The sequence below is a fragment of the Hipposideros armiger genome, unplaced genomic scaffold (genome assembly GCF_001890085.2).
Source record: "Hipposideros armiger isolate ML-2016 unplaced genomic scaffold, ASM189008v1 scaffold_79, whole genome shotgun sequence".
Classification (NCBI taxonomy): domain Eukaryota; kingdom Metazoa; phylum Chordata; class Mammalia; order Chiroptera; family Hipposideridae; genus Hipposideros; species Hipposideros armiger.
Genome location: NW_017731429.1, coordinates 2,217,326 through 2,241,460, shown reverse-complemented (window position 1 = coordinate 2,241,460; position 24,135 = coordinate 2,217,326). Strand labels below are relative to the sequence as shown.

The following is a 24,135-nucleotide window of genomic DNA, read 5'->3' as shown; positions in this document are numbered from 1 at the left end:
TGGCCGCTCACGCTGGCTGCTGGCTACACACGGTAGCCCATGGCAACCCACTGCCACAGGGGCTGCAGCCTACACCGTGGCCAGCGACTCAGGGCAGCCCAGCTCCAGGTCGAGCTGTTATTCAGCATATTAGCTGTAGAGGGCAGTGTCACTGGCCCTCATATGTGGGATCCGAACTGGGGTCCTCTGGCGTCCCAAGCCAGCTCTTAACCAATGCGCCACTCGGCTGGCCCTGGACTAATTTTTAGATAAAACATTGGTTATAGTAAAATCTTTACGTGTCAATATTTGTTAAAAGTCTATCAGATAACAGTTACCCATCTATGTTTCTGCTCAAATAACAGTGTATTCTAAAGACTAGGCACTCAATAAATATTTGAAGTCGTGTTTTAGTATTTCAGGATTGTAGTCCTGGGTGTCTGTGTTCTCTATATACTGAATGTAGACAAGGTAGGAAGTTGATACAAATCGTTGCTTGCAAGTTTTCTTTGTGAGGAGTAAGGGACTTCAATGAATTGGATGACAAAATCAAAAAATTTATCCAAGGTTTCTGGTTAATTGTCATGTTACTGACTTCTGCCTTCATAGAACATTAGATCTAGAACCTCCCCCAGATAGTTCTATCTCTTCTCTTCCATTTTCCATTTGGATGTCAGAGGCAAAAGATTAAATCTAGTCCCTGAGAAACTGTAATTTATTAACAAAAACAAACAAAAAAAATCCCTGTCATCCCCAGATAGTTTAAAGAACAATACAGAACTAGCTTGAGTACATTCTGAAATGATGCAGGGAAGGAAACTAGTCCTTTAATCACTGTGTAATACCATACAAAAGTTCAAAGGAGCCCATATCTTCAGGATGTTGATACCATGGATGAATTGGCCTCTCATTAGTTATGGTTAGGATTGGTATATATCACTTACTCAGCAAATGAGTATTTCAGTGATGTTCAACATGTGTCCATTGACTGCCAGCATCAGAATCACTTAGTGCTATTAAAATGCAGATTTCTAAGTTTCATCCTACTCTTGTTGACTCCACATATGTCAGGAGGGAGCTCAGGAGACCACATTTCAAATAAACTCCCCATGTGATTCTTGTTCAAACTAAAGGTTGAGAGTCACTGATTTATTAAGTATCTTCTGGGTTCATTACACTTAATTCACTCTTGCCTAGTACTCCTGAAATTTGAGATTTAATCAATGCCCTTGACTAAATTTAATGTTAAAATGGATATTGGTAAATTGCGAAGGGCCATAGTTTGTTTTTAATCTATTCATTGGCTAATCTGGAATCCCATAATGCTAGTGTGGCAAAAAATTTAACAAATGTTATTAAGACCTTTCACAGAGACCTGAGAGTCCTACCCAGAGCAAAACATTCAGAAAGGATCCTTTCTGAGGATCCAGGGTGTTTTGTTTTGTTTTTACCACTGGTTTCTGTGAGGATGGTACTGGTCAAATCTTCATGGTCCCTTGACATTGGCAACCATCTATTCATACATCACACTTGGGACACAGGAACCTTCCAACCCTGGAGTCCAGTGCCATGAGACCCTGCTCACTGGTACACCACATAGCAATTTCCAGGGAAGGCCCCGCTTCCTCCCCAGGTACTACTAGGGAGCTGGATGTGTAACTTCTATAATCCAAGGTAGCCATGATCCACTGCCTCTCCCTGGCCTGGTACAGTGTCCCTCTTTGTGATGGTCTCTCTCACCGTTCTCCAAGGCAATCACTGCTCTCTCTCCCACCTCTCCAGGAAACTCAACATAATCTCCAAAGTGAGCTCAGGTTTTCATGAGACAGAAGATAGAGATAATTATCAACAAGTAGCTACTATTTTCTGCCAGCCATGAAAAAGCTAGAACAAGAACTACAAAGGCCTGGCTACCTTTGGGGAAAATGATCAAGAAAACAAAAACTTAATATCTCAGTAAGTTATCCTTCTACACTGAGTCCTAAGGCAAGTCAACATTTCTGAACCTCATTTTTCTCATCGATAAAAGTAGAGATGATTATTATCCTACCAATTTCTTAAAATTATTGTGTGAATTAAAAAGCCACTGTCTAGCAGATAATAAGAGTTCACTAAATGTTGATTGAATCATTAACAATGTATGTGAAAGCAGATGACAGTACCTGACACATGACTGAGGTCTAAATGTTTTTTAATTTGAACCTGTAGAATTTATAAGATTTAATATTAATATTATTACATAATATTATGGTTCTGGGATTTTGTGTTTTCCAGCATATCAAGATGGCAACATACACACATGGTCAGCCCAGTCCTTCTCCAGGAGATGCAAAACTCGAAAGACCAATGGTCATTGAAATCATCGAAAAAAAAATTGAATATCTTAGAAAAGAAAAGTAAGAGACACATCCAGACTGAAAATCTTAAAAAAAAACAACTACTACTTTATTTGCAAATCTTCTGTATTATCATTGTTTCTGGGTATCTAAAATCCTCTATTAACTTTATTGAGTTGGTTATAAAGAAAGTTTATTTTAAAAAAGAACTGGAGGGAAACATGAACAGATGAAAATAGTGTCTTTTTGGGAAATTGGGAACTGTGGATAATTTCTTTTGTTTCTTAAAAAATGTCCAAAATTATTACTGAAATATTTCTGAAATATAAAAAAAGTGCAATAAACTTTTTTAAATTAAAAGTAATTAGGAGAATACCATTTTGGAGGCTACTTATATTTAATTCATTATCATTTGTAATTAAATTCAGTTTGGAATTGATTACATCAGCCACAGTGCTGAGTTTAACAAAAAGGAATACAAAATCCATGATGTACATATGGTTTCATATTACCATTTTGACTTTCAGATTATTAGAGCTCAAAAAATAAAAATCAAAACATGTGGCTCTTAAACCTTAGGCATTTCTGGATTTAGGTATCAATCAGAATAAGTAAAACAGGATCTAGCAAATTTCTTTGGATGAAGTTTTGGAAATCCTTGAGAAATTATTTTAAATATATCTGGACTATTTAAGAAATAGTTATTTTCTAGAAGGCCTAACCAAAAGTAAACAACTTTTTTCAAATGATCTTAAGCAAATTAATTTTTTTAGTAGCAAGAACAGTACTCTTGGATTTAGACAGCTCATAAATTTGGCTATGTTGCAAAATATTCGTATATATTTGTGGCCCAAATTTATTCTCTAAAAGAACTCCATTTTAGAACCAATCTAAATGTTCTCAGAAAGAGAATTATATCCTTTGATTAGATTATAAGTTCATGAGGAGTGGGATTTTTTTTTTCTTTATTCACTGCCTCATCCTCAGCGTGTAGAAAACATCTAGCACATAGTAAGAGCTCAAGACATATTTGATGTTGAGTAAATATGTAATAACTAATGACTATCCAGGAAAGGATATATCCATTAAGAAAATGTTATGTTGAACTTAATTTTTCTCTGTTTTTCCTATTAGGGCTTTAAATATATATGGAACAGTAGGCTTTGGAACAACAGCTAGTTTCTCTGGAGTGCTGGCAAACTTCATTTTCAGACATTGCTTCAAGGTTAAACATGATGCTCTGAAGACATATGCATCATTGACTACACTTCCATTTTTGTCTACTGTAGTTGCTTATAAGCTCTTTGTAACAGATGCTTTGTATTCAGGTAAATTTAAATTCATTAAAGTATGTGTTTATGTCTATGTAAAATTACCCATTAGCATATACTGCTGCTACTGCTCATAATAATCCCTTACATTTGTGTACTGCTTTACTGCTTACAATGTACTTTCACATAGATTGTCCTGTTTCATCCCCACAACAGTCCTTACAAGGCAGGGCAAGTAGTATTGGGTCTTTTTACAGACAAGCAACAAAAGCAGAGACATGTTCCAATCTAAGAAGCAACATAATGCACTAAGGGAAAAGCAGGCTTTGGCCTACTACACACATGATTTCAGATCCTACCTCCTACCATTTCAGTTTTGTGAAATTAGGCAAGTTACTTGAGACTCAGCTGTCTTATCTATGAATTAGGACTACTAGTACCTAACTCACAGGATTGTTGTGAGTTAAGGATAACGTATATTAAATGCTTAACATAGTACCTGGCATATTATGGGCTTCTAATTATTTCCTGCCTCCTCCCCTTGCCTTAAGTTTCACAACTAGTAATTGATGGAACCCTGTTCCTCAGGTCCCTGATTAAATATCCTTTCCCAAGGGAAACCTTCTCTGAGGCTTCTCTCGGGGTACATTAGGTTTCTAGATACATTCCTTTCATTTTAACTTCAAAGCATTGTGCATGCTTAAATTATTTATTTAAATATTTGTCCAATGTCTTTCTTTCCGGGTAGACTGGCCTGAAGGTCAAGAATTGGGTCTCTTTTGTGCAACACCGGATCCCTAGCACCTGGCACATGCCTGACACAGAGACAATAAAAGTGTGTTAACCTAGAATCCATATGTCTGCTCTGCTAGTTTAATATTCTTTTTCTATGAAGTTGCTTCTGTAACAACCACATATGTGAGACATAACTCTCCTTACATAAAGTATAATAAAAGCATTTTTCAGATTGGTGCATAGACCGAATTTCTAATATTCTTTCTACCATTTCACTATGGTTGAGGACAATATATTGGGTTGTCGGGAAAGTCATGACGTATTTTTCTATGTTTTTCAATGCAAAAATGCGTCATGACTTTCCCGATGACCCAATGGATAACTACTCTATGAGGGCACAAGACTTTCTTAATGTTTATCCAGAGTTTTACAGGGAGACCAGATTTACTTTTGTTTTCCAGGTAATATAAGCAAGGAAAATTGTGTTCTGAGAAGTTCACTGACTGGCATAGTATGTGGTGTTCTATATCCCAGTGCTTTGGCTTTTATTAAAAATGGACGTCTGGCAGTCAAGTAAGTCTATCTATTCGTTTCCTTCCTGCCTGCCTTCTTTCCTTTCTTCCTTCCTTTATTTTTTTTAATATTAGTAAACTCTCCTTATTCTTTAGCTGATGATGACACATTTTAATCAAAATATAGTAGTTTGGTATTAAAAATAGCTAACTTTTAACCTTTTTGCTAGCTTCATGAAAGAGCTAGAATAGAAATTATTAGTTTAAGAGAAAAAATTAATTTTTCATAGAATATGCATCCAAGAGAAGTGTTTGACTCTTTTTTCTTTTTAGGTATCATACTGTTCCACTGCCGCCAAAAGGAAGGGTTTTACATTATTGGGTGATGCTTTGTCAAACAGAGATAAAAGCAATGGTGCTTCCTCTAGTCTTTCAGACAGTCGTTGGAGTATTTAATGGCCTACAACATTATGCAGTATTTGAAAGTACACTAGAGGAAACTGTACATGAAGATTAACCAAAGAATGAATGGATATGAAATCAGCAGAATGGACTTTTTTATGAGGACTCAGGCATTGCTGAAGGAGTTAAAACTAACTCTGGACCCTTTTTTCTGTTCCTTTTGCCTAGTATATAGCAGGTACTCAATAAATATTCAGTAATTCAATAAATAAATGTAAGTTTTGTCTTTCTCTCCTCATCGTATGTGGAAATGGGTTTGAGGCCTGAAGTTCTGACTTATACATTATATATTCATTCATTCATCAAACATTAATTAAGCACCTGCTACGTCTCAGGCACTGTGTTACATGCCATAAGAAATGGTCCTTACCCAGAAGGAACTCACAATTAGAAGAGAAATTTAAAATGGGAACACATAGCATGAGAGGGTTTGAGAGGGATACACATAATTCTGTGGGCACATTGAGGGTGTGCCTGTCAGCTACCTGGACAGAAGAGAAAGCTAAGTGACATTTGGCCCAAATTTTGAAGGAGTTAGAAGTTCATAAGAAAGCAAAATATAGAAATAGCGTACATCCCATTTCTTTACTCTAAACTGATTCACTATACTTAGTTGCTTCTCATTAACAAATTATTTTCACTATGCTTTTTAAAGAACATGTATTGAGTGCCTAATTGCTATGCTTTCATATAGGTATCCAGGGACAAAGATTCAGTCCCTGCCATCAACAAGCTTAAAATCCAAAGAAACAGATCACAGCATGCATTTTTATGTCTGCTAGAGCATTCCTGAGCTACATATTTATCTTGGTTCAGGAAATGAAGACTATCTGAGGAAAAGAATATGACACAACATGGAACCCCACAGCTCGTTCTCCTTGTCTTAACCATATTCATATTGAGATTAAAATTTCATCATCTGAGGCCCCAAGCAACCCAAAGCAGACATGGAAGTCTTAACAAGGTGCTTTATGGCATCATGTATAACAAATTGAAATACATTCACTCTTGCTAATGGAAAAAAAAGTGGCTAGTGAGCCATCCAGCTTTGTATTCTCAGAATAAGTCATGATACTTGAAACTCTACAAAAAGGGAAAGTTATGCAGGGTGGGGTGTGTGTGAATCAAGTCAAATAGATAACTAGATCAACCGTGTTCATATTTTAACTCTTTAAAGAAATTATATGAGTACATGAATACTTTTCTCACTGTGAGACATTTAAGTGATCCAAAGTGTGTGTGTGTGTACACATTTGCTATATAGAGCAAGACTCGAAAATTCTCCCTTCACACCCATTCCATCCTATTTCTACTCCATTCTCCAGAGATAACCATTAGCAAGTTTGCATGCCTCTTGTCCTTGCAGTATTCTTTGGTAACTTAACATATTTTTTAAATAAATGGTATTATCCACACATATTAAGTTGGAAATTAACTTTCACTTCATTCTCTATGTCTTAAGAGATCTTTCCAACTCATTACATATAGGTCTAACACGTTCTTTTTAGTGACAATAACATTCTTGATAAATCCAGTATTCACAGAGGTGATCTTGACACCACCCTGGTCTCTCACCCTACCCCTTATTCCCCTGGTCATATTCTAGACCTGTGCTGTCCAATATAATAGTCACCAGCCACTTGTGGCTCCCGAACACTTGAAATGTGAATAGTCTGAATTGAAATGTGTCATGATTGTAAAATACACATCAAGTTTTGAAGATTTACTATGTACAAAAGGATGTAAACTATCTCATAAATAATCTATTGATTACATGTTGAAATGTTACTCTTTGGATATATTGGCTTAAATAAATTACATTAATTTCTTTTTTTTAATGGGGCTACAAGGCAATTTAAAATTACCTATGTGACTCATTTTTATTGTATCATGTTGCTCTAGACTTTGTCATTATCAATAAATTCAAATTCTACACATTCTCAATTTTAAAATCCTATTTTCTGATCACTGCCTCGTGTACTTCCGGTTCATTTCATTTTCACACCACAACTCCAGCACTGCTTCAGCCTCACCGGAACCTATAACTCATCAACCTCACTACCTTTTCACTGTCCCTCAGCCCCTCACATTTTTATTCTCCAGCTTCAGCTTCAGCCACGTCAATCTTTTTAAAGCCTGCCAATCTCAAGGCAAAAGAAAAAAACCAAAAATGAATCTAGCTAAAGTTGATTTTTAAATAAAGATATTGGCACCTTGTGTTTTGTTTTTGTGAATTTTCTGTTCATGTCTTTGGTCCATTTGCTTTGTAGAAGCTGTGAGCAGCCGTCCAATGGCCGGCCAGCGACTGCCTCACCCAGGAAGAGCACAATGATAATACCAACATGGGCCAGTGAAGCGACATCCTCTACAACTAGACTGAAGAACAAAAGGACAGCAACTTGTCTGTTCTCCTTCCCTGATTCCCCAACGCTATTCCCCTCCCCCAATTCCCCAATAAAATCTTCCAAAAAAATTTAAAAATTAAAAAAGTAAATCCAGCTTCAAGAATAACAGCAGATGGAGCTTTGTTGCATCCTTTTTTTTAAAGATATGAATTTATGATTATTGTTATTCATTTAATGTTTGCTGTTTACATTGTGAGATGGGGTGAAAGAGTTCTTTGTATAGTCATAAGTTCTTGATTAGATTCCAGGCCAGGATTAATTATTTATTTTAAAATTTTGTTATTTTCTCTCTTGGCAGATTCTAAAATATGGATTAAGATTAATTAAAATGCCTGGAATAGTTCTTTGGACTAACAATATGATTTTTGAGTCAGATCTGCCCAAGGAAAATCAGCTCTTTAGTTTCCCTAATTACTTGTCACTGCCATACGCAGAAAAATGAGCAGTTTTAGCCACATACATAGGAGTTCAAGGTGCAAGTCTTAAAGTTAATGGATGTTTTAGGAATTAAATGAGTCAAAAAGCTTACTTTATTGGTTCCTTCGAACAATGAGCTATGTGTGCTTTTGGAAGACTCAACCTGGTGCTGGTGTTCTAACCATTCTGTAGGCTAAAAAAATAAGTTCCTCTTCTAGAGGCATACATTATGCCTTTTATGAGAAAATGTTTGGGGGATATCATTTAAAATTTAATTTATCCATTTTAAGGTATTTTGTAAGAGCATTTCTTATGTGAATTGCCATATTTTTCTTAATGGATTCTCTCTTGATTTTTCTGCCCTCTCTACCCACACCTTGCACATTCTCCTTGGAAATTATATGCTGCTTTCCACAAAGTTTCTGGGTGCTTAGTTAAATATTGCATATGTTTACAGTTGCAAACTTAAAATAATGCATTCACTGGTTGATAAAGGGAAGCCACAGGACCAAGGTGAAGGTTAATTGTCCAACTTTTTTTCTTTTTCTCTAAATGTATATTTGTTTTCACACCATCTTAGGTATAATTAGGTAACTGCTAAAAGGGAAAGTGAATGCAGAATTAAAACTATTACTGGAGATTTGTCCTCTGCCTAGAGCCATCTGGATCTCTATATTCTGTTTTGACTAAGCTGGTCTTGCTCAGAGAAGGTTGATTACAGGAGTCTTGGATGGGGTGGGAAGAGAGATAAATGAAGTATGCAAAGTAGAAAAGGACCAAAGAGATAAGTTTATGTGTTACTACATTCCAAAATCATATATATCAATGACAGCATATCAAACTTCCTATGAGAAATAAGTCTGAGAATGTTGATCTGCTGAGAATTATCCCATTTACTAATCATAGAGTATAACCAGCTTAGGGACATAGAAATCCATGTTGTTATTTTGAACATTGAAGTCAGTACATCTACCTCCTCAATTTGGTACGCATATATACTAGGGGTGCCAAAACAATGTATATAAGTGGACACTTTGGTCAACGTTGCTCAAGCAGTAGTTTGCCGTAATCAGAAGTGTCTGGATGCTGATGGTAACCACTTTAAGCACCTCTTGTAATTGTAGAAATCACACGTGACTTGTATTCATCTTTTGTTCTTGGTATATATTGAGTATTACAATTTTAATACAGTTGTCCTTTCCTAAAATGTGTACACATACATTTTTGGGGGGCACCCTCTGTATATATATACCATTACCATTAATCTGCTCTGTCTCCTCATTCTGTAATCTCTTAAAAAAACAAACTTGAATGTTCTTGAGTGTGTATGTTTAATAGTTTTCCTTTCATATTTAAAAAGATAAAATAAAATCTGATAAAAAGTTAACATAGTATTAATAAATAACCTTATATACCTGTAATTGAAGACCTCTAAGAAGAGCAGAAAAATTTTTTTTGAAATATTAATGGCTGACAAATTTCCAAACTTAATGAACACTCTAAAGCCAGATTCAAGGAGTTCTGAGGTGGAGACAAATGATGTCCCTAAACTCACTTCCTCCCAAAGACACACTGAATCTACAGCAACGCACAAAGCAATCCCCCTCTGAAAGAAATCCAGAAACTAGCTGAGTGACACATACACATCAGGCAGACGATAAAACACATCAAATGGGTAGGAAAGGCTGAGACACACTCTCACCAGAAACACCCCCAACCCTTACACAGTGACATACTATCTAGGAGGGAACTCAAAAATCCCAGCTTCTCTCTCAAGAGGGAAAGGTTTACACCCAACACCTAAACACCCCAATATTTAAGACTTCCACCTGAGGGGAAAGGCCCCCAAAATACCTCTGAAAACCAGCAGGCTTGCCATCCATGATACCCACAAGAATACAGCAAACAAAAAAGCAGTTATTAACTAGCAGGGGCACTTGCTGCCGCTATTTCTGCAGGGGTCAGTGCTGAGTAGGCATAAAATGTCCACCTCCCAGTTTTCCCTGAAAGGGGTCTATTTGCACACTTTAAAAGATGTTGCCTGAGGGTCAGAATTCTAATTTAAAACACATCTAGGGGCTAATTGCCATCCTCCCCAGAGGCCGGGGAAGCCGGCAGACACCTCCCTGCCTTCTCTCTTGAGGCCACCCCAAGTCACCAGTATCTCCCTAGAAAGAGCAAATACACATGTCTGTAGAAAAACCTAAACATCCAGAAAAAGACTACTGCTACACATAAAAACAATTTCAGCAAAGTTGTAGGATACAAAATCAACACACGAAAGTTAACTGTGTTTCTCTGCACTATCAATGACCAGCCCAAAAAGAAATTAAGAAAGCAACCCCATTTGCTATAGCATCAAAAACAATAAAATAGGGCCGGCCGAGTGGGGCGATGGTTAAGGACTGGCATGGGACGCCAGAGGGCCCCGGTTTGGATCCCACATATGAGGGACAGTGACACTGCCCTCTACAGCTAAGATGCTGAACAACAGCTCAACCTGGAGCTGGGCTGCCGTGAGTCGCCGGCGACGGCGTAGGCTGCAGCCCCTGCGGCAGTGGGTTGCCATGGGCTACCGTGTGTAGCCAGGAGCCAGAGTGAGCGGCCAGCAGCCGCAGTGAGCGGCTGTCCAGAAGCCGGTGACTGATCTGCCTCACCCAGGAAGAGCGCAATGATGGTGCCAACTTGCGCCAGTGAAGCAACGTCCTCCACAACTAAACTGAAGAACAAAAGGACAGCAACTTGTCTGTTCCCCTTCCCCCAATTCCCCAGCACTGTTCCCTTTCCCCCAATTCCCCAATAAAAATCTTTAAAAAAACAAAACAAAACAAAACAAAACAAAAAAACAATAAAATACTTAGGAATAAACTTAATCTAGGAGGTGAAACACGCATACATTAAAAACTACAAAACACTGCTAAAAATATAAAGAAGATACAAATAAATGGAAAGACACCCCATGCTTGTGGATTGTAAGACTCAATATTGTTAAAATGTCCATATGACCCCAAATGATATACAGAGTCAATGCAATTCCTATCAAAATTCCACTGGTATTGCTTTCAGAAGTAGAAAAATATCCTAAAATTCATATGGAATCTGAAGAAATCCTGACTAGCTAAAGTATTCTTTAAAAAGAACAAAGCTGGAGGCCTCACACTTCTTGATTCAAAACATATTTAAAGGCAACAGTAATTAAGATGATGTGGTACTGGCATAATAGATATATTAATCAGTGAAACAGAATAGTCCATAAATAAATCCTTGCATATATGGCCAAATGATTTTTGACAAGGGTACCAAAACTACACAATGAAAAAAGGACAGTTTTTTCAATAAATGGTGTTTGGAAAACTGGTTACCCACATGCAAGAGAATAAAGTTGGACCTTTTCTGTATTCCACATACAAAAACTTCTGCACATCCAAGGAAACAATCAACAGAATGAAAAGGCAGCCTATGGAATGGAAGAAAATAATTGCATGTCATATATCTGATAAGGGCCAATAAGCACATAAAAAGATGCCCAACATCACTAATCATTAGGGAAATGCAAATCAAAACCACTATGAGATATATTTCCTCATACCCATCAGCACGGCCACCATCAAACGAATAGAAAATAAATAATGCTGGAAAAAATGTGGATAAGTTGAAACCTTTGTTCACTGTTGTTAGGAATGCAAAATGGTGCAACCACTGTGGAAAACAGTATGGAGGCTCCTAAAAAATAAAAACAGAAATACTACATGATCTAACAATCTCACTTCTGGGTATATATCCAATAGAATTCAAAGCAGGGTCTTGAAGAGATATTTGCACACCCATGTTCATCACAGCACTATTCACAATAGCCAACTGGTGGAATCATTCCAAATGTCTATCAATGGATGAATGGGTGAAGAAAATGTGGTATATACAAGTACATACACTGGCATAGTATGCAGCCTTCAAAAAGAAGGGAAATCTGTCACAAGGGACAAAATGAATGAATCTCAAAGACATTATGTTTAATAATAAGCCAGTCACAAAAGGATATATGTATGATTCCATTTATATGAAGCATCTAAAGTAATTAAACTCATAAACAGAAAGTAGGAAGGTGTTTAGCAAAGGCTAGAAAGTGTGGAGAGAAGTAATTAGTGTTTAGTGGATAGAGTTGCAGTAATGCAAGATGAAAAAGTTCTAGAGCTCTGTTGCATAACAATGTGAACACACTTAACACTACTTAACTATAGACTTAAAAATGGTTAACATAGTGAACTGTTAACTTTATGTTTTTCACCACAATTTTAAAAACTAAGGCTACTTTTTAGACTTGCAGAATGTGAAATGATTCATTACCAGAAGATTTGCTTTCTAAGAAATGTCAAAGAGAATACTTTGGTAAAATGAAAATGATACCAGATAGAATATGGATCTATAAAAAGAATGAAGAGCACTAGAGATGACAAATATGTGGATAAATATAAATTTTCTTATTTAAAAAATTCTTTCAAGGACAAATTACTATTGAAATAAAAACAATAACTATGTACTGTGTGCTTTATGACATATGTAGAAGTAAATGTGTGGCAACATCAAGGCCGAAAAGGAAGTGTGAAAGTAGACAGGTGTAAAATTCTTACGCTATATGTAAAGTGCTATAATATTACTTGAAGATAAACTGTGATAAATTAACAATGTTATTGTGGGTTGACCCATACCCCTCCATAATATATTTTCAAGTTCCAACTGCCAGCACCTATGAATGTGTCCTATTTGGAAACAAGGTCTTTGTAAATGTAATCAAGTTAAGATAAGGTATACTGAATTAGGGTGGGCCCTTACTAATGATCAGTGTCCTTATAAGACAAGATAAATTTGGGTACACAGAGGGAAAACAGCCATTTGAAGCCACAATGAAATGGGGAAACGCCATGTGACACATAAGCAGAAATTGGAGCAATGCACCTACAAGACGAGACACGTCAAGGATTGCCAGCACCCACCAGAAGCTAGGAGACAAGTATGAAATACATTGTCCTTCAGCACTTCCAGTAAAAACCAACCCTACCAATACATTGATTTCACACTTCTAGCCTCCAAAACAGTCAGTGAATAATTTGTTGTTTTAAGCCACCCAGTTTGTAGTACTTTCTTACAGTAGCCTGAGGAAATTCATACAGATGTATACTGTACATGTATATGTACAATCAATACAATTTCTTGAAAGAATTCTAGCTAATAGGCCAACAGAGGAATAAAATGGAATAAAAAAAATTCACTTAGTCAAAAAAAAAGAAGAAGCAGAAGAAAGGAAAAGAAGAATGTAGAACAGATGGAACAAATAGCAAGATGATAGATAGATTTAAACCTTAGACTATAAAAATCATATGAAGTATAACTGGTCTAAACACTTCCTTCATTAAAAGTCAGAAATTTTCAATTTACATAAAAAACAAAAATCAATTATATACTATCTATAAGAGCCTACATGATATATAAAGACACAAATAGGTTAAAAGTAAAAAAATGAAAAAATCTATCTCATGTTAAAACTAATCAAAAAGAAGTTATTGGAGTGTCTCTATTAATATTAAACAAAGAACACTGCAACAAAGATATTACCAAGGATTAAGGAAGTTATTTCATAGTGATATAGGGATCAATTTATCCTAAATGTTTATTCATATAATAATAGAGGTTTAAAATACATGAAACACGAGCCAATAGAACTGAAAGGAGAAATAGGAAAATTACCATAATAGTTGGAGATTTCACAAACCTTCTCTCAATAATTGATAGGACAAGTTGGTAGAAATTCAGATAGGATAAAGAAGTTTGAAACAGCAATGAATTTGTGCTAACTGATGTTTTAGAACACTTGGCACAACAGCAGCATATACATTCTTTTTTATCACACATGGAACATTTACCAAGATGGACCAGAATCAATAATATAAATATTAATACATTTACAAGGATTCAAATCATACAAAGCATATTCTCTAACCACAATAAAATTGAAATAGAAATCAGCAACAATAGGATATATGAAAAATGGGAACAATTAGGAAACTAACATGCTTGTAAATAACCCATAGATCAAAGTAAAAAGCAAGAGAAATTAGAAAGTATTTTGAAGTGAATTAAAATAATTAACATTTCAAAATCTGTAGGATACAGTTAAAGCAGTGCTTGGAAGGAAATTATTAGCACTAAACACATATGTTGGGGTGGGGTGGGGAAGACCTCACATCAATGACCTCTGTTTCCTGACTTAAGAAATTAGAAAAAGAGGAGCAACTTAAATTCCAGGTAAGAATAAGAAAGGAAATAATATAGATCAGAGCAGAAAACAATCAAATTGAAAACAGGAAAAAAAAATCAATGAAATTTTTAAAAACTGGTTATTTGAGATTAAAAAATGATCAAGCATTAACCTGACTGCTCAGACATAAAAAGACACAAATGACCGATATCAAGAGAGATGGGATCTCACCACAGACCCTACAAATTTTAAAGGATAATAAGACAATGTTATGAACAATGTAAGCCAATAAATTTTCAAACTTTGAGGAAATGGACATTTCATCTTGTCTCATGAAGGACTGATTTTTTAAAATAAAATCCCAATGTGCCAAATTGCTTCTTTACTCCAGAATGGCAGGCTATAGATACTGAACAGCATGAACATTTATTAGTTTAAAAATTAGCTTCAAACCATTAAATATGAAATTGGAATAGAAGAATATAAAACAGAGTGTTAGGAAACAAAGTATTCTCTCTCATACACATTATAGTTAGCATTTTAATAAGCTGGTTTTCCCAAACTTTCTCTGCATTTACCTCAGAAACTTTCCAGTTGGGAGTGTGCTGATTTTCCACCTCAGAATCTGAGGACCTGTTTTTATATTCTGGTTCATTGACTAGAGATGATTTGACATTGATACAGGAGAGCCCCTCACTATAGGGATTTTAAATTTCCTGTTCCCTAGTTTCTTAGCTCCCTAGTCCCTGGTTTTAATCACTTTTTAAATCAGTTTCTTAATCTTATACTGAAGATTGCGCCTAGCCTGAGTCATAGAATGTCTCTTACCCCTGCTTCAGATAATTACTCAATAGTTTGTTGATTGTAATCATTGTGGCTCAGTCTTCTTTCCAGGCCATTCTGAGACCAACCTGGGTGAACAACACCACCTGAATGAGTATTTAAATCAGGGGGAAAAGCCACAGGTTCTATGAAGCTGAACAGACTTTCCATCAGGTAGTCAGTCCTGCTTCTTGGGCCAACAGTTTTATATACATATATATATATATATATATATATATATTTTTTTTTTAAGCTGAGCCATCCTGCTACCTGTTGGCAGCTCAGCGGCTTCTCAGCTCGGGCTGGACTCGAACCGCTGTTGCTCAGAGCTCAAACTCTTGAGCGAGCTCTTAACCAACTGAGCCACTCGGCCGGCCCTTTTGGGCCAACATTTTTAAATCTATTAACTAAAATCTCTCTCTCTTCATCCAGGGGCCATCAGGATACAAATGATGCCCAGTAAGGCTTCTAGTACACCCCAACCTAAGAGGCCAACATGGTCTTCCAGGTGGATCTCAAGACCCCTCCCTCTCATCTAAGATCAGATAGGGTGAGAGTCCAGAGAATCCCCATAGGTTAAGGACAATGATCACATTCAGCAGGAAGCAGATACAGAAGAAGAGACCTCCTATCCCTCAACTTCCCATAGAGATTTATGGGCATCACGCCTGCCAGGCGGAGGTAAGGCAGGCAGTTAGAAACAGGAACTGGGTTTCCCATACGTACAAACACGTCAGGTAACATTCCCACACATCCAACATGGTCTACGGATAGTGACCACCCAGGAGACCTCCCCTTCATGCCCAAATCTTTCCCTTATTTACTATAACCATCAACCACTATGAGGAAGCTAAAGGATACAAAATACCTAACTAAATCGGTCCTGTCACTCACACTTGTGCAGTAAAGGCCACAATGACTTTCAATTCACCTGGGCCTCATTATACCATCATTATAATATCATACATATGCTCGGAAGTTCATTAATATCATTATAACAGACCATATTCTGGGAAGGAACATGCGTAGTCTGAAAAAATGAGTTAATAGTCCCCTGTCAATCATAAATGCCAATCCAGAGACCCCCACACCCAGGGAGGGGTAGCCTATTTTAGAGAAAAAGGGATAAAAACTACCAAGACCCCGTTAGTCGGGGCCCTAGAGGCACTCCTCTGCTTGGGCCTGCTCCTAGTTCTATGGAGCGTACTTCTATTCCTAAATTCCTTCACCACCGCATCTCTGTGCCTCATTCAATTCTTTGCGGGAGACACCAACCTGAACACCGCTCGGAGAAGGGCCTGCGCTCCAGTAACAACACCAGATAAATCCTTCTCAGCCAATGAGTTGAGGGGCTGTTATCCTGTTCACCTGGCCTAATGAACTTCCCCGCTTTATCCTGAATACCACTTTCTCCTTTGACAAAGCTCAATTATTTTCAAAACATTGGTAAAGACTTTAATTGGATCCTCACAACTTCACAAAATAATCAGTGAGGTTGTCATTTCAACTCCTGTTTTATAAAAGAGGGAAGAGGCTGCTAGGATGAGAACTGAGACAGAGGCTTGGTCCAAGACTTTCATTCTGTTATCCTGACCGATGGAGCCACGAGGCTCCCTGCTTTCTAAACAGCGTTTCTTTCACCACATTCACCCAACCCTGTTTTTTCACAAGAAGTACTCTGCAGGGCACCAGAGAATCCTCAGAAAAACAAGCTCCTTTTCTTGAGGTGCTCACATTATGGGGGGACAATCAACTATTACAATAGCTCGCAACAGGCACAGGGAGCTAAAGACACAAGGGAGAATAGAAAGTCGATGGAGCAAAGAAATCGCAGCTCCTTTTTGACTTCTTTTTAACTTGAGTACCCACCGTAGGGCCAAGCAGGTTTCATATAACTGATGTCAACATCATGAGGTAGGCTCGTCGGCCAGGAAGTAACGTGCCCAAAGGTTTTCAGTGAAATGGACAGCTTTAGGGTTACCCAACTTTCATCTCAAAGTAAACTACAGGGCTCCACCCTGGCAGGCGGGGGTAGGTTAAAGGAGCGCCCTCTCCGCGTTAGCTGTCTCCAGGCTCATCAGCCCAGCAACTCCCTCCGCGGGAACCCCCTCTCCAGGCAGTCGCTGATGCGTTCAACCTGCGTCCTGGGAGCCCAATCAGCGGCCGCGACTCCACGCCCGCTCGGCCAGTCACGTGTGCGCCAAAGATGGCTGCGCCCTGGCGAGTTGTGCAAAGGTTGCAGTGAGCCTTAGCGGCTAAGGAAGACGAGAGGAAGCACCGAGTGCCGGGAGGACAGCCTAAGGTACTGACATTCCAGCAAAGGAAGCGCAGTAAGTGCGCGGGTATCAGAAGCACAACGCGGTGACAGGCTGTTCACCGACAGCTCGGGAATGAGATCCCGGGACTGAATCAGAAAGGAAAGAAGGAATCGGCCCTATGGCGCCGACGGTCTCTTCATTTTTCCATCCTAGAAGAAAAGACCTTATATTTAAAGTAAGCCAATAGAAAAAAGAAAAAAAAATGCCTGCACTTAAATTTAATACCGGGTTTACTGCCAATTTACAGGGTATCCTGGGCCTAACAATTTTCGGAGGCCCTATCGGAGCTATCCTTAGTGACGTGAGATACCTAATACAAATGCTATTTGAACTATTTGTAGTAAAGGTGGCATTATCTTTGATAGAGATTTATTATTAATAACGGGAACATAGTGACCTACTGCGGGCTGCCGGATCAGAACTTTACCGAATTAAGGATGATTTTTAATAGTCACACTGTAGACATGGCTAGTTCACAGAACTCCGAACCTTACCAGTATGCAGAGCTTGGAACAGAAAACTAATAATAGCATTAGGCGGGCCTTTCTGAGGAAATAGTTTATTTCAGACATATACACCGTACACTTTCTCTGTATATACCGAATTTACTTGTGTTTCTCTCCACCCCGCACCCCCCCAACACATAATCATCCAAAGCGCCTGTAGGGCGGAGATTGTGTCTATCATATTTTTGTAACCAAGGCCCTCAAAAAGTTTGAGTCCAGTATGCCTAGACATAAATTCCTAAGCCTACATTGTACGTACTAGGTTAATGTTAAGGCTAGGGATATGAAATTTCAGTGCCCTCAGCAATTTCCAAGTGACCTCTTATAGCTAACCAGATACCCAATAAATATTTGTTAAATTATTCAGTGTTGTAAATTAATCTTGTAGCAAATGGATGATAGTGAAACAAGAAAATCTAATTTCATAAAACCATGTTGTCCTTTGCTGTTATCTCTGAACTTTTGCTTTTCTTAACTCTGCTACCCTGAAATCTTGTTAAATGAGACAAATCATTAAAAACTCATCATTTGCCACTGCCCTGACTCTGACATTCATCCCAACTAGAGCAGGGATCAACAAACTACTGGTCTGTGGGCCATACAAAGCCTTTAGCTTTTTTCTATATGGCCAGCCATCTAAGAATGATTTTCATATTTTTAAAAAGTTGCTTAAACAAAAAAGTATGCAATAAAGACCATAAGTGACCGCAAAGCCTTAAATATTATCTGGCCCTTTAGAGGAAGTTTGCTGATCTCTGCTGTAGGGTCTACCTAACAGTGAAATTACATGTCATGTGTCTTATACCTACTAAATAATATCGAATTCCTTTCTAAAGTGGTTGTCCCAAATTGGGTATAATTTATGCTTCCACCAGGAGCACATGAGTTTGTTGCCCCACATTCTTGCCAGTTAATTGAAATTCTTAGGTTTTTATTTTAGCTAACCTAGGTACATATTGGTACCTCACTGGTTTTAATTTTTATTTCATTACAAAGAGGTTAAGAATATTTTCATGTTTATTGGGTATTTGGCTTTCCTTTTTGTGAAGTGCCTGTTCAAACCTTTTGTCACTTTTTGTTAGGTTACCTTTTTGTTGTTGATTTTTACTTCTTTACATATATTCTGGGTACTAACTGCTCATCAGTTATATTGCAAACATTTCTCCCACACTAGTTTATCTTATGGTATCTACTGATGAAAACAAGTTCTTAATTTTAATTAGTTAATATTTGTTTTGTCTTTTATGTTTAGTGCTGTTTGTAAATTAAGAAAAATTTTAAGGGTTATAAAGATATTCCGTATTTCCTAGAAGCTTTATGTGCTGCTGTTCATGTTCTGACTTCTATTTAAGAATTTATATTTTTGGGGGGTGGGAGGGGTATGGACTGCATGCAGATTATGAATTCAGTCTATAGCTAATTCTTTAAAAATTATCTATGGTCTCCAGAAGGCTTTTATAAGCCCGTTTTTTTTTCTATAGATATAGAGTATTGAAAAATGGTATTTTTAATTTTTTTAAGGCTCAAGATGGAAAATCATGAACCAGATTATACTGTCAAGGAAAACCGAATTTTTGATATCATAACCAGAAAAATTAACCAACTTCCAGAAGCAGAAAGGTAAGATCCCATATTAAAAATGTCTTTTTTCCAGGTAGATTTTCATCGATTCATTATCTCAGCTTTATTTGGTTTCAGCATAATAACAGAATGTCAGAAGGAAACTGAACTTTTCTTGCCTTGATGAGAAAACCAAGGCCCAGAGACATTAACCATTTGCTTAAAGTCAAGGCTAGAATTCATCTTTGGACATATCTAATTTTATGATGGCTCTCAGTTTTTCCATTTGGCTTATAGTCAAATGTAAACATTTATGGCTTCATTTAAATATCAAAACTTTAAAATAGCTTTTAAATTGTCTCTACCAATTCATTTCTATCATTATGCTTATCAGTCTAAGCGAGTACACTATAACACACATAGCTAGATAAGGAATGTCAAGAGAAATAGGACCGCGGCTAAAAGGTCTTTAAATAGGAAAAGGCCATATAGGAAACATACTTGATTTATGAAGACAACACTGAGTGAACTTCAGTGAACTACTTAACAAGAAGGCCTCTCTGGCTAGGTTAAATTTGAAATGAAAATCTGAGATGAAAAAGAGTGAAAATGAAAAGGAGGGCCGGCCCAGTGGCACATTGGTTAAGAGTTGGCTTGGGACACCAGCTCTGAGCAGCAGGGCCCTGGTTCGGATCCACATGAGGGCCAGTGACACTGCCCTCTACAGCTAAGATGGTGAACAACAGCTCGACCTGGAGCTGGGCTGCGGTGAGTTGCCGGCGACAGTGTAGGCTGCAGCCCCCACTGCAGTGAGCTGCCATAAGCTACTGTGTGTTGCCAGCAGCCAGCGTGAGCGGCCAGCAGCCGGTGTGAGCTGCCAAGAGCCGCCGTGTGCGGCCGTCCAGAGGCCGGCGACCGATCTGCCTCACCCGGAAAGAGCGCAATAAATACCAACATGGGCCAGTGAAGCAACGTCCTCCACAACTAGACTGAAGAACAAAACAACAGCAACTTGTCTATTCCCCTCCCCCAATTCCCCAATAAAACCTTTAAAAAAAAAAAAAAAAGAGTGAAAAGGAGCCAGTCTGGGGAGGATGGAGGAATAGTATCTCAGGGAGAGGGAATGGCATATGCCTAGGCCACAGGATAGCAATTTGTCATATTTGAGGAACCAGTGTTACCGAAATACAAGGAAAGTGGGCATAAGGTTGAAGAAACAGTTTTAAGCAGAGAATGGTGTGATCCAACTAACATTTCTAAAGAACATTCCAGTCACTTTTTGGAAAATAGATTTAAGGTAGGCGAGAAAAGGAAGACCAGTAGGAAAATGCATAGCAATCCTGTTGAGGGGTCATGATAGGGTGGTGGCAATTGAGATGAATATAGGGTGGGCTTGAAATACAAAGTAATTTTATGTACCATGTATTTCATTGCAACTTGTTAAATTTGGTCTTCTATTTCAGGTGTTTAATTCATGTGTCTAGTTATTTTGTGATTGTTTTGCCAAAATATGATGAGTTCCTAGTTCTATAGGCACTTTTTTGGAAAATTGACTGACAAAGGAGCTGCTAGATAAATTTGTACTTAACTAAATTGGTAACTAAAAGAATGTGACTTTAAGCCTAATAAAATCTGATTGGGAGACAGCAAACTTTGCCATTCAGATTCCAATTGCATTCCTTATTTATGTACTTATTTTTATTATACTTAACAGTACTATATCAATATATAATTATGTTTATAATCAATATATAAAACATATGGGCAAATTACCTGAGTATCGGTTCCTATGACTAAAATGGAGATATGTATTTCACAGGATTGTTATGATGCTAAAATATTTTAAAAGAAGTGATCGTTTCCCATTCCCTTAGCTCCCACAAAAATAGACAAGTCTTTCACATTTGTTTTCTGTTGTTTGGTAGGTTCTTTAGGCTCTCAGCACTCTTTAAATGTTATCTTATGTACCCTAAGTTTAAAAACTGCCTCTTCTACTGCTATCACTTTTAGTAAACTTCTGTTGTATCTTTTACATGTCTTCCACCATCTGTTAATCAATGATGAAAACAGTGATGGTAGAAGGTAATTTTTTGTGCCTTAAGCACCAAGTCTACATGTAGTAACATGATTGAATGACAAGAAACACTATGATTGCAAAGTGACAGGTAAGAAAAGTAATACCTTGTACAATGTAGGAAACTCAATGAGGGATTTCTAGAAAAGCTGTTTTCCGATGAGTGTAAACCTCAGAAATCAGAGGGGTTACTGTATGGCCATTTTGGCTAATTAAGAGTATTGAGAAATTGAAGAGGTTGACACCTGTGTTGTAGATGACAAGGTAGGTAGTAAAGAAATTAAGCAAGTAGACCAGAGTTTGGAGTATTTTCAATATCCAGCAATTATTTTAGGCATTATTTTTCCCCAAACTAAAGAATATACAGAACATGCATTTTAAACTCATACATACCTTGGCTTCCAGTTCTACCACTTCTCATCTTAAAATATCAACTTACTCTTCATTTCAATGAGTCAAGTACCCGGCATAGAGTATCCCTTAAACATTAGTACTCTTCCAACCTCCTAATCCTCACTGTAATGCTTTAAGGAACAGTGGAAGGAAACATAAACTCCACCTTACTGAGTTGCCTTCTATGCCAGGTGCTATTAGAACCAAAAGTATTTCTTCGTATCCATTGTCAAGTAGTCCGGACTAGTGGGGAATGCCTTATAATGTGTTGTGCTACAGGTAAGAATTAGAAATTGTGGGAACCCAGAGGAGAGGTATCCAAATCACTCTTTAGAAATCTGCCCTGCTGTATAGCTGGGAGATTTCTGTACTAGTATCCTTTGCAAAAATCACAAAAGTACATTTAACAAATCTAAATGTATCACGGTATCTTTAAGTGTTGCCAAATTCAAAAGCCTTTTAGAATAAAAATCTACATGTAAAACAATGATTTTAAAAGGTTTGTGTTTTATGGAGCTATAAGGGGTAAATGTTGTATCCTGTTATTTCTAAAGTCATGATGAGTTCTGTATAATATGCCAGAATTGTTGGAGACGTTCAACAGAGCCAAAGAAAATGTTACCATTGTTTCTCATTCAGGGGTCTACTTGAACATGGATCGACATATATTGGATTTAATGCTGCTATCTGTGGCCTAATAGCAAACAGTCTTTTTCGGCGCGTCTTAAATGTGACACAGGCTCGTATAGCTGCAGGCTTACCAATGGCAGTAATCCCATTTTTGGCAGCAAACGTATCTTACAAAGGTTTTGTAAGTTTACCATTGAATACAGGTAAATTCTATTTCATTCTTGCCAGAGAATTTGCTTTGGTATCTATTATTTGCACCTGACATTAATCCTTAGCTATTAATCAAGTAGTTATATGGTAATAACATAGTTAGGGCTTGGACTGATTAAATTTTTTAGCCTGCGTAAATGGCAATTAATTTATATTAGCATGGTCCACCAAACAAGTAAAATGCAGACATAGCAGTTGTAAATACTTTCCTTTATCTAACTTAATCTGTCCCAGTGCTTAGAGTGAAATATATGGAAACTTAAGTGTGGTTTTTTTTTAATGCTGGCTTATTTTTTTAATTATAGAGAACTCTTTAAAGGGAGAAAATATTTTTATGGTAATAAGACTATGTAGTAAATTGCTCAAAGCACTAAATGTATATGTAAGAATTAAGAAATATATGGATACTTGATTTCGACAGTTTATGCTGTATATGCTGAGTGCTCTGAGTCTAGCTAATGACAAATTTTCTGATTAGTAATTTGAAATAAAAGTATTATTACTACAGGTGGTGGTGAGGAGGGAGGCTGTCCATTTTTCTCCTTTGTTAAGTGCTGCTCCAAATTTGTTTAATTTGGATGAGTATTTTGTTTGACTCTCCATGATCAGTGTGGAAAGAATTTTTATGATCCTGGGAAACCTATTATTGCCCAATAAACTGAACAGACTGAGTGAAAAGTTACTAACTTAGCTTCCTATTTCTAATATTCCTTATTCTAATTTGTAAATGAATAAAGTATTTTATAAAAAGTGACATTATATAATGTAAACATGTAAGATGAAGTATAAATTGTGAAAAAAAATTCCCATGGGTTAAAAAAAAGCTCCTTAAAGACAGAAAAAATAATACCTCAGGTTTGTTAATACAAGTGCAGATAGCTTGAAGCAGTGCAAACCAAGATTATGTTCAAGTTCAGAAGAAATTAGAAAATTTTTCCTAATATGGTAATTGGTTTATTCTTTTAGATTATCCATACATTAATTATACCTTTTAACATGCCTTGTAGAATTGCATTTGCTATATTACTGCCTGAATATTGAGTCTCTGTGATACATATAAGGGGACCTTGCATTCTTTAAATCGTTTGCTCGACTTATCATGACTTTCATTTCCAGAACTAATTTATTTCCTAGGTGATTTGAACTGTGAAACCTGTACTGTAATACGGGGTGGATTAGTTGGTCTTGCTTTTGGTGGTCTGTACCCTGTTTTCTTGGCTATACCTGTGAATGGTGGTCTAGCAGCCAGGTA

At 37.2% G+C, this 24,135-nt stretch overlaps 2 protein-coding genes across 5 annotated transcripts in view; both read left to right on the top strand.

The window, feature by feature from the left end:
* The window catches only part of TMEM126B (transmembrane protein 126B), a 15,428-nt gene extending 7,867 nt beyond the window's left edge, over window positions 1-7,561 (top strand). The window contains exons 2-6 of one of the 3 annotated variants that reach the window (XM_019643468.1): window positions 1,762-1,965; window positions 2,254-2,375; window positions 3,450-3,643; window positions 4,783-4,894; window positions 5,167-7,561. In XM_019643468.1, the coding sequence (XP_019499013.1) occupies window positions 2,263-2,375; window positions 3,450-3,643; window positions 4,783-4,894; window positions 5,167-5,350 (603 nt within the window). In that variant the 5' untranslated portion in view covers window positions 1,762-1,965; window positions 2,254-2,262 and the 3' untranslated portion in view covers window positions 5,351-7,561. The remainder of the gene's footprint in view (window positions 1-1,761; window positions 1,966-2,253; window positions 2,376-3,449; window positions 3,644-4,782; window positions 4,895-5,166) is intronic. The other 2 variants (XM_019643467.1, XM_019643466.1) reach the window with 2 other exon arrangements.
* Window positions 7,562-17,357: 9,796 nt separating this feature from the next.
* TMEM126A (transmembrane protein 126A) overlaps window positions 17,358-24,135 on the top strand; it is a 7,562-nt gene continuing 784 nt past the window's right edge. Inside the window, exons 1-4 of one of the 2 annotated variants that reach the window (XM_019643549.1) lie at window positions 17,358-17,494; window positions 19,538-19,636; window positions 22,683-22,876; window positions 24,018-24,132. In XM_019643549.1, the coding sequence (XP_019499094.1) occupies window positions 19,545-19,636; window positions 22,683-22,876; window positions 24,018-24,132 (401 nt within the window). In that variant the 5' untranslated portion in view covers window positions 17,358-17,494; window positions 19,538-19,544. The other variant, XM_019643550.1, reaches the window with a different exon arrangement.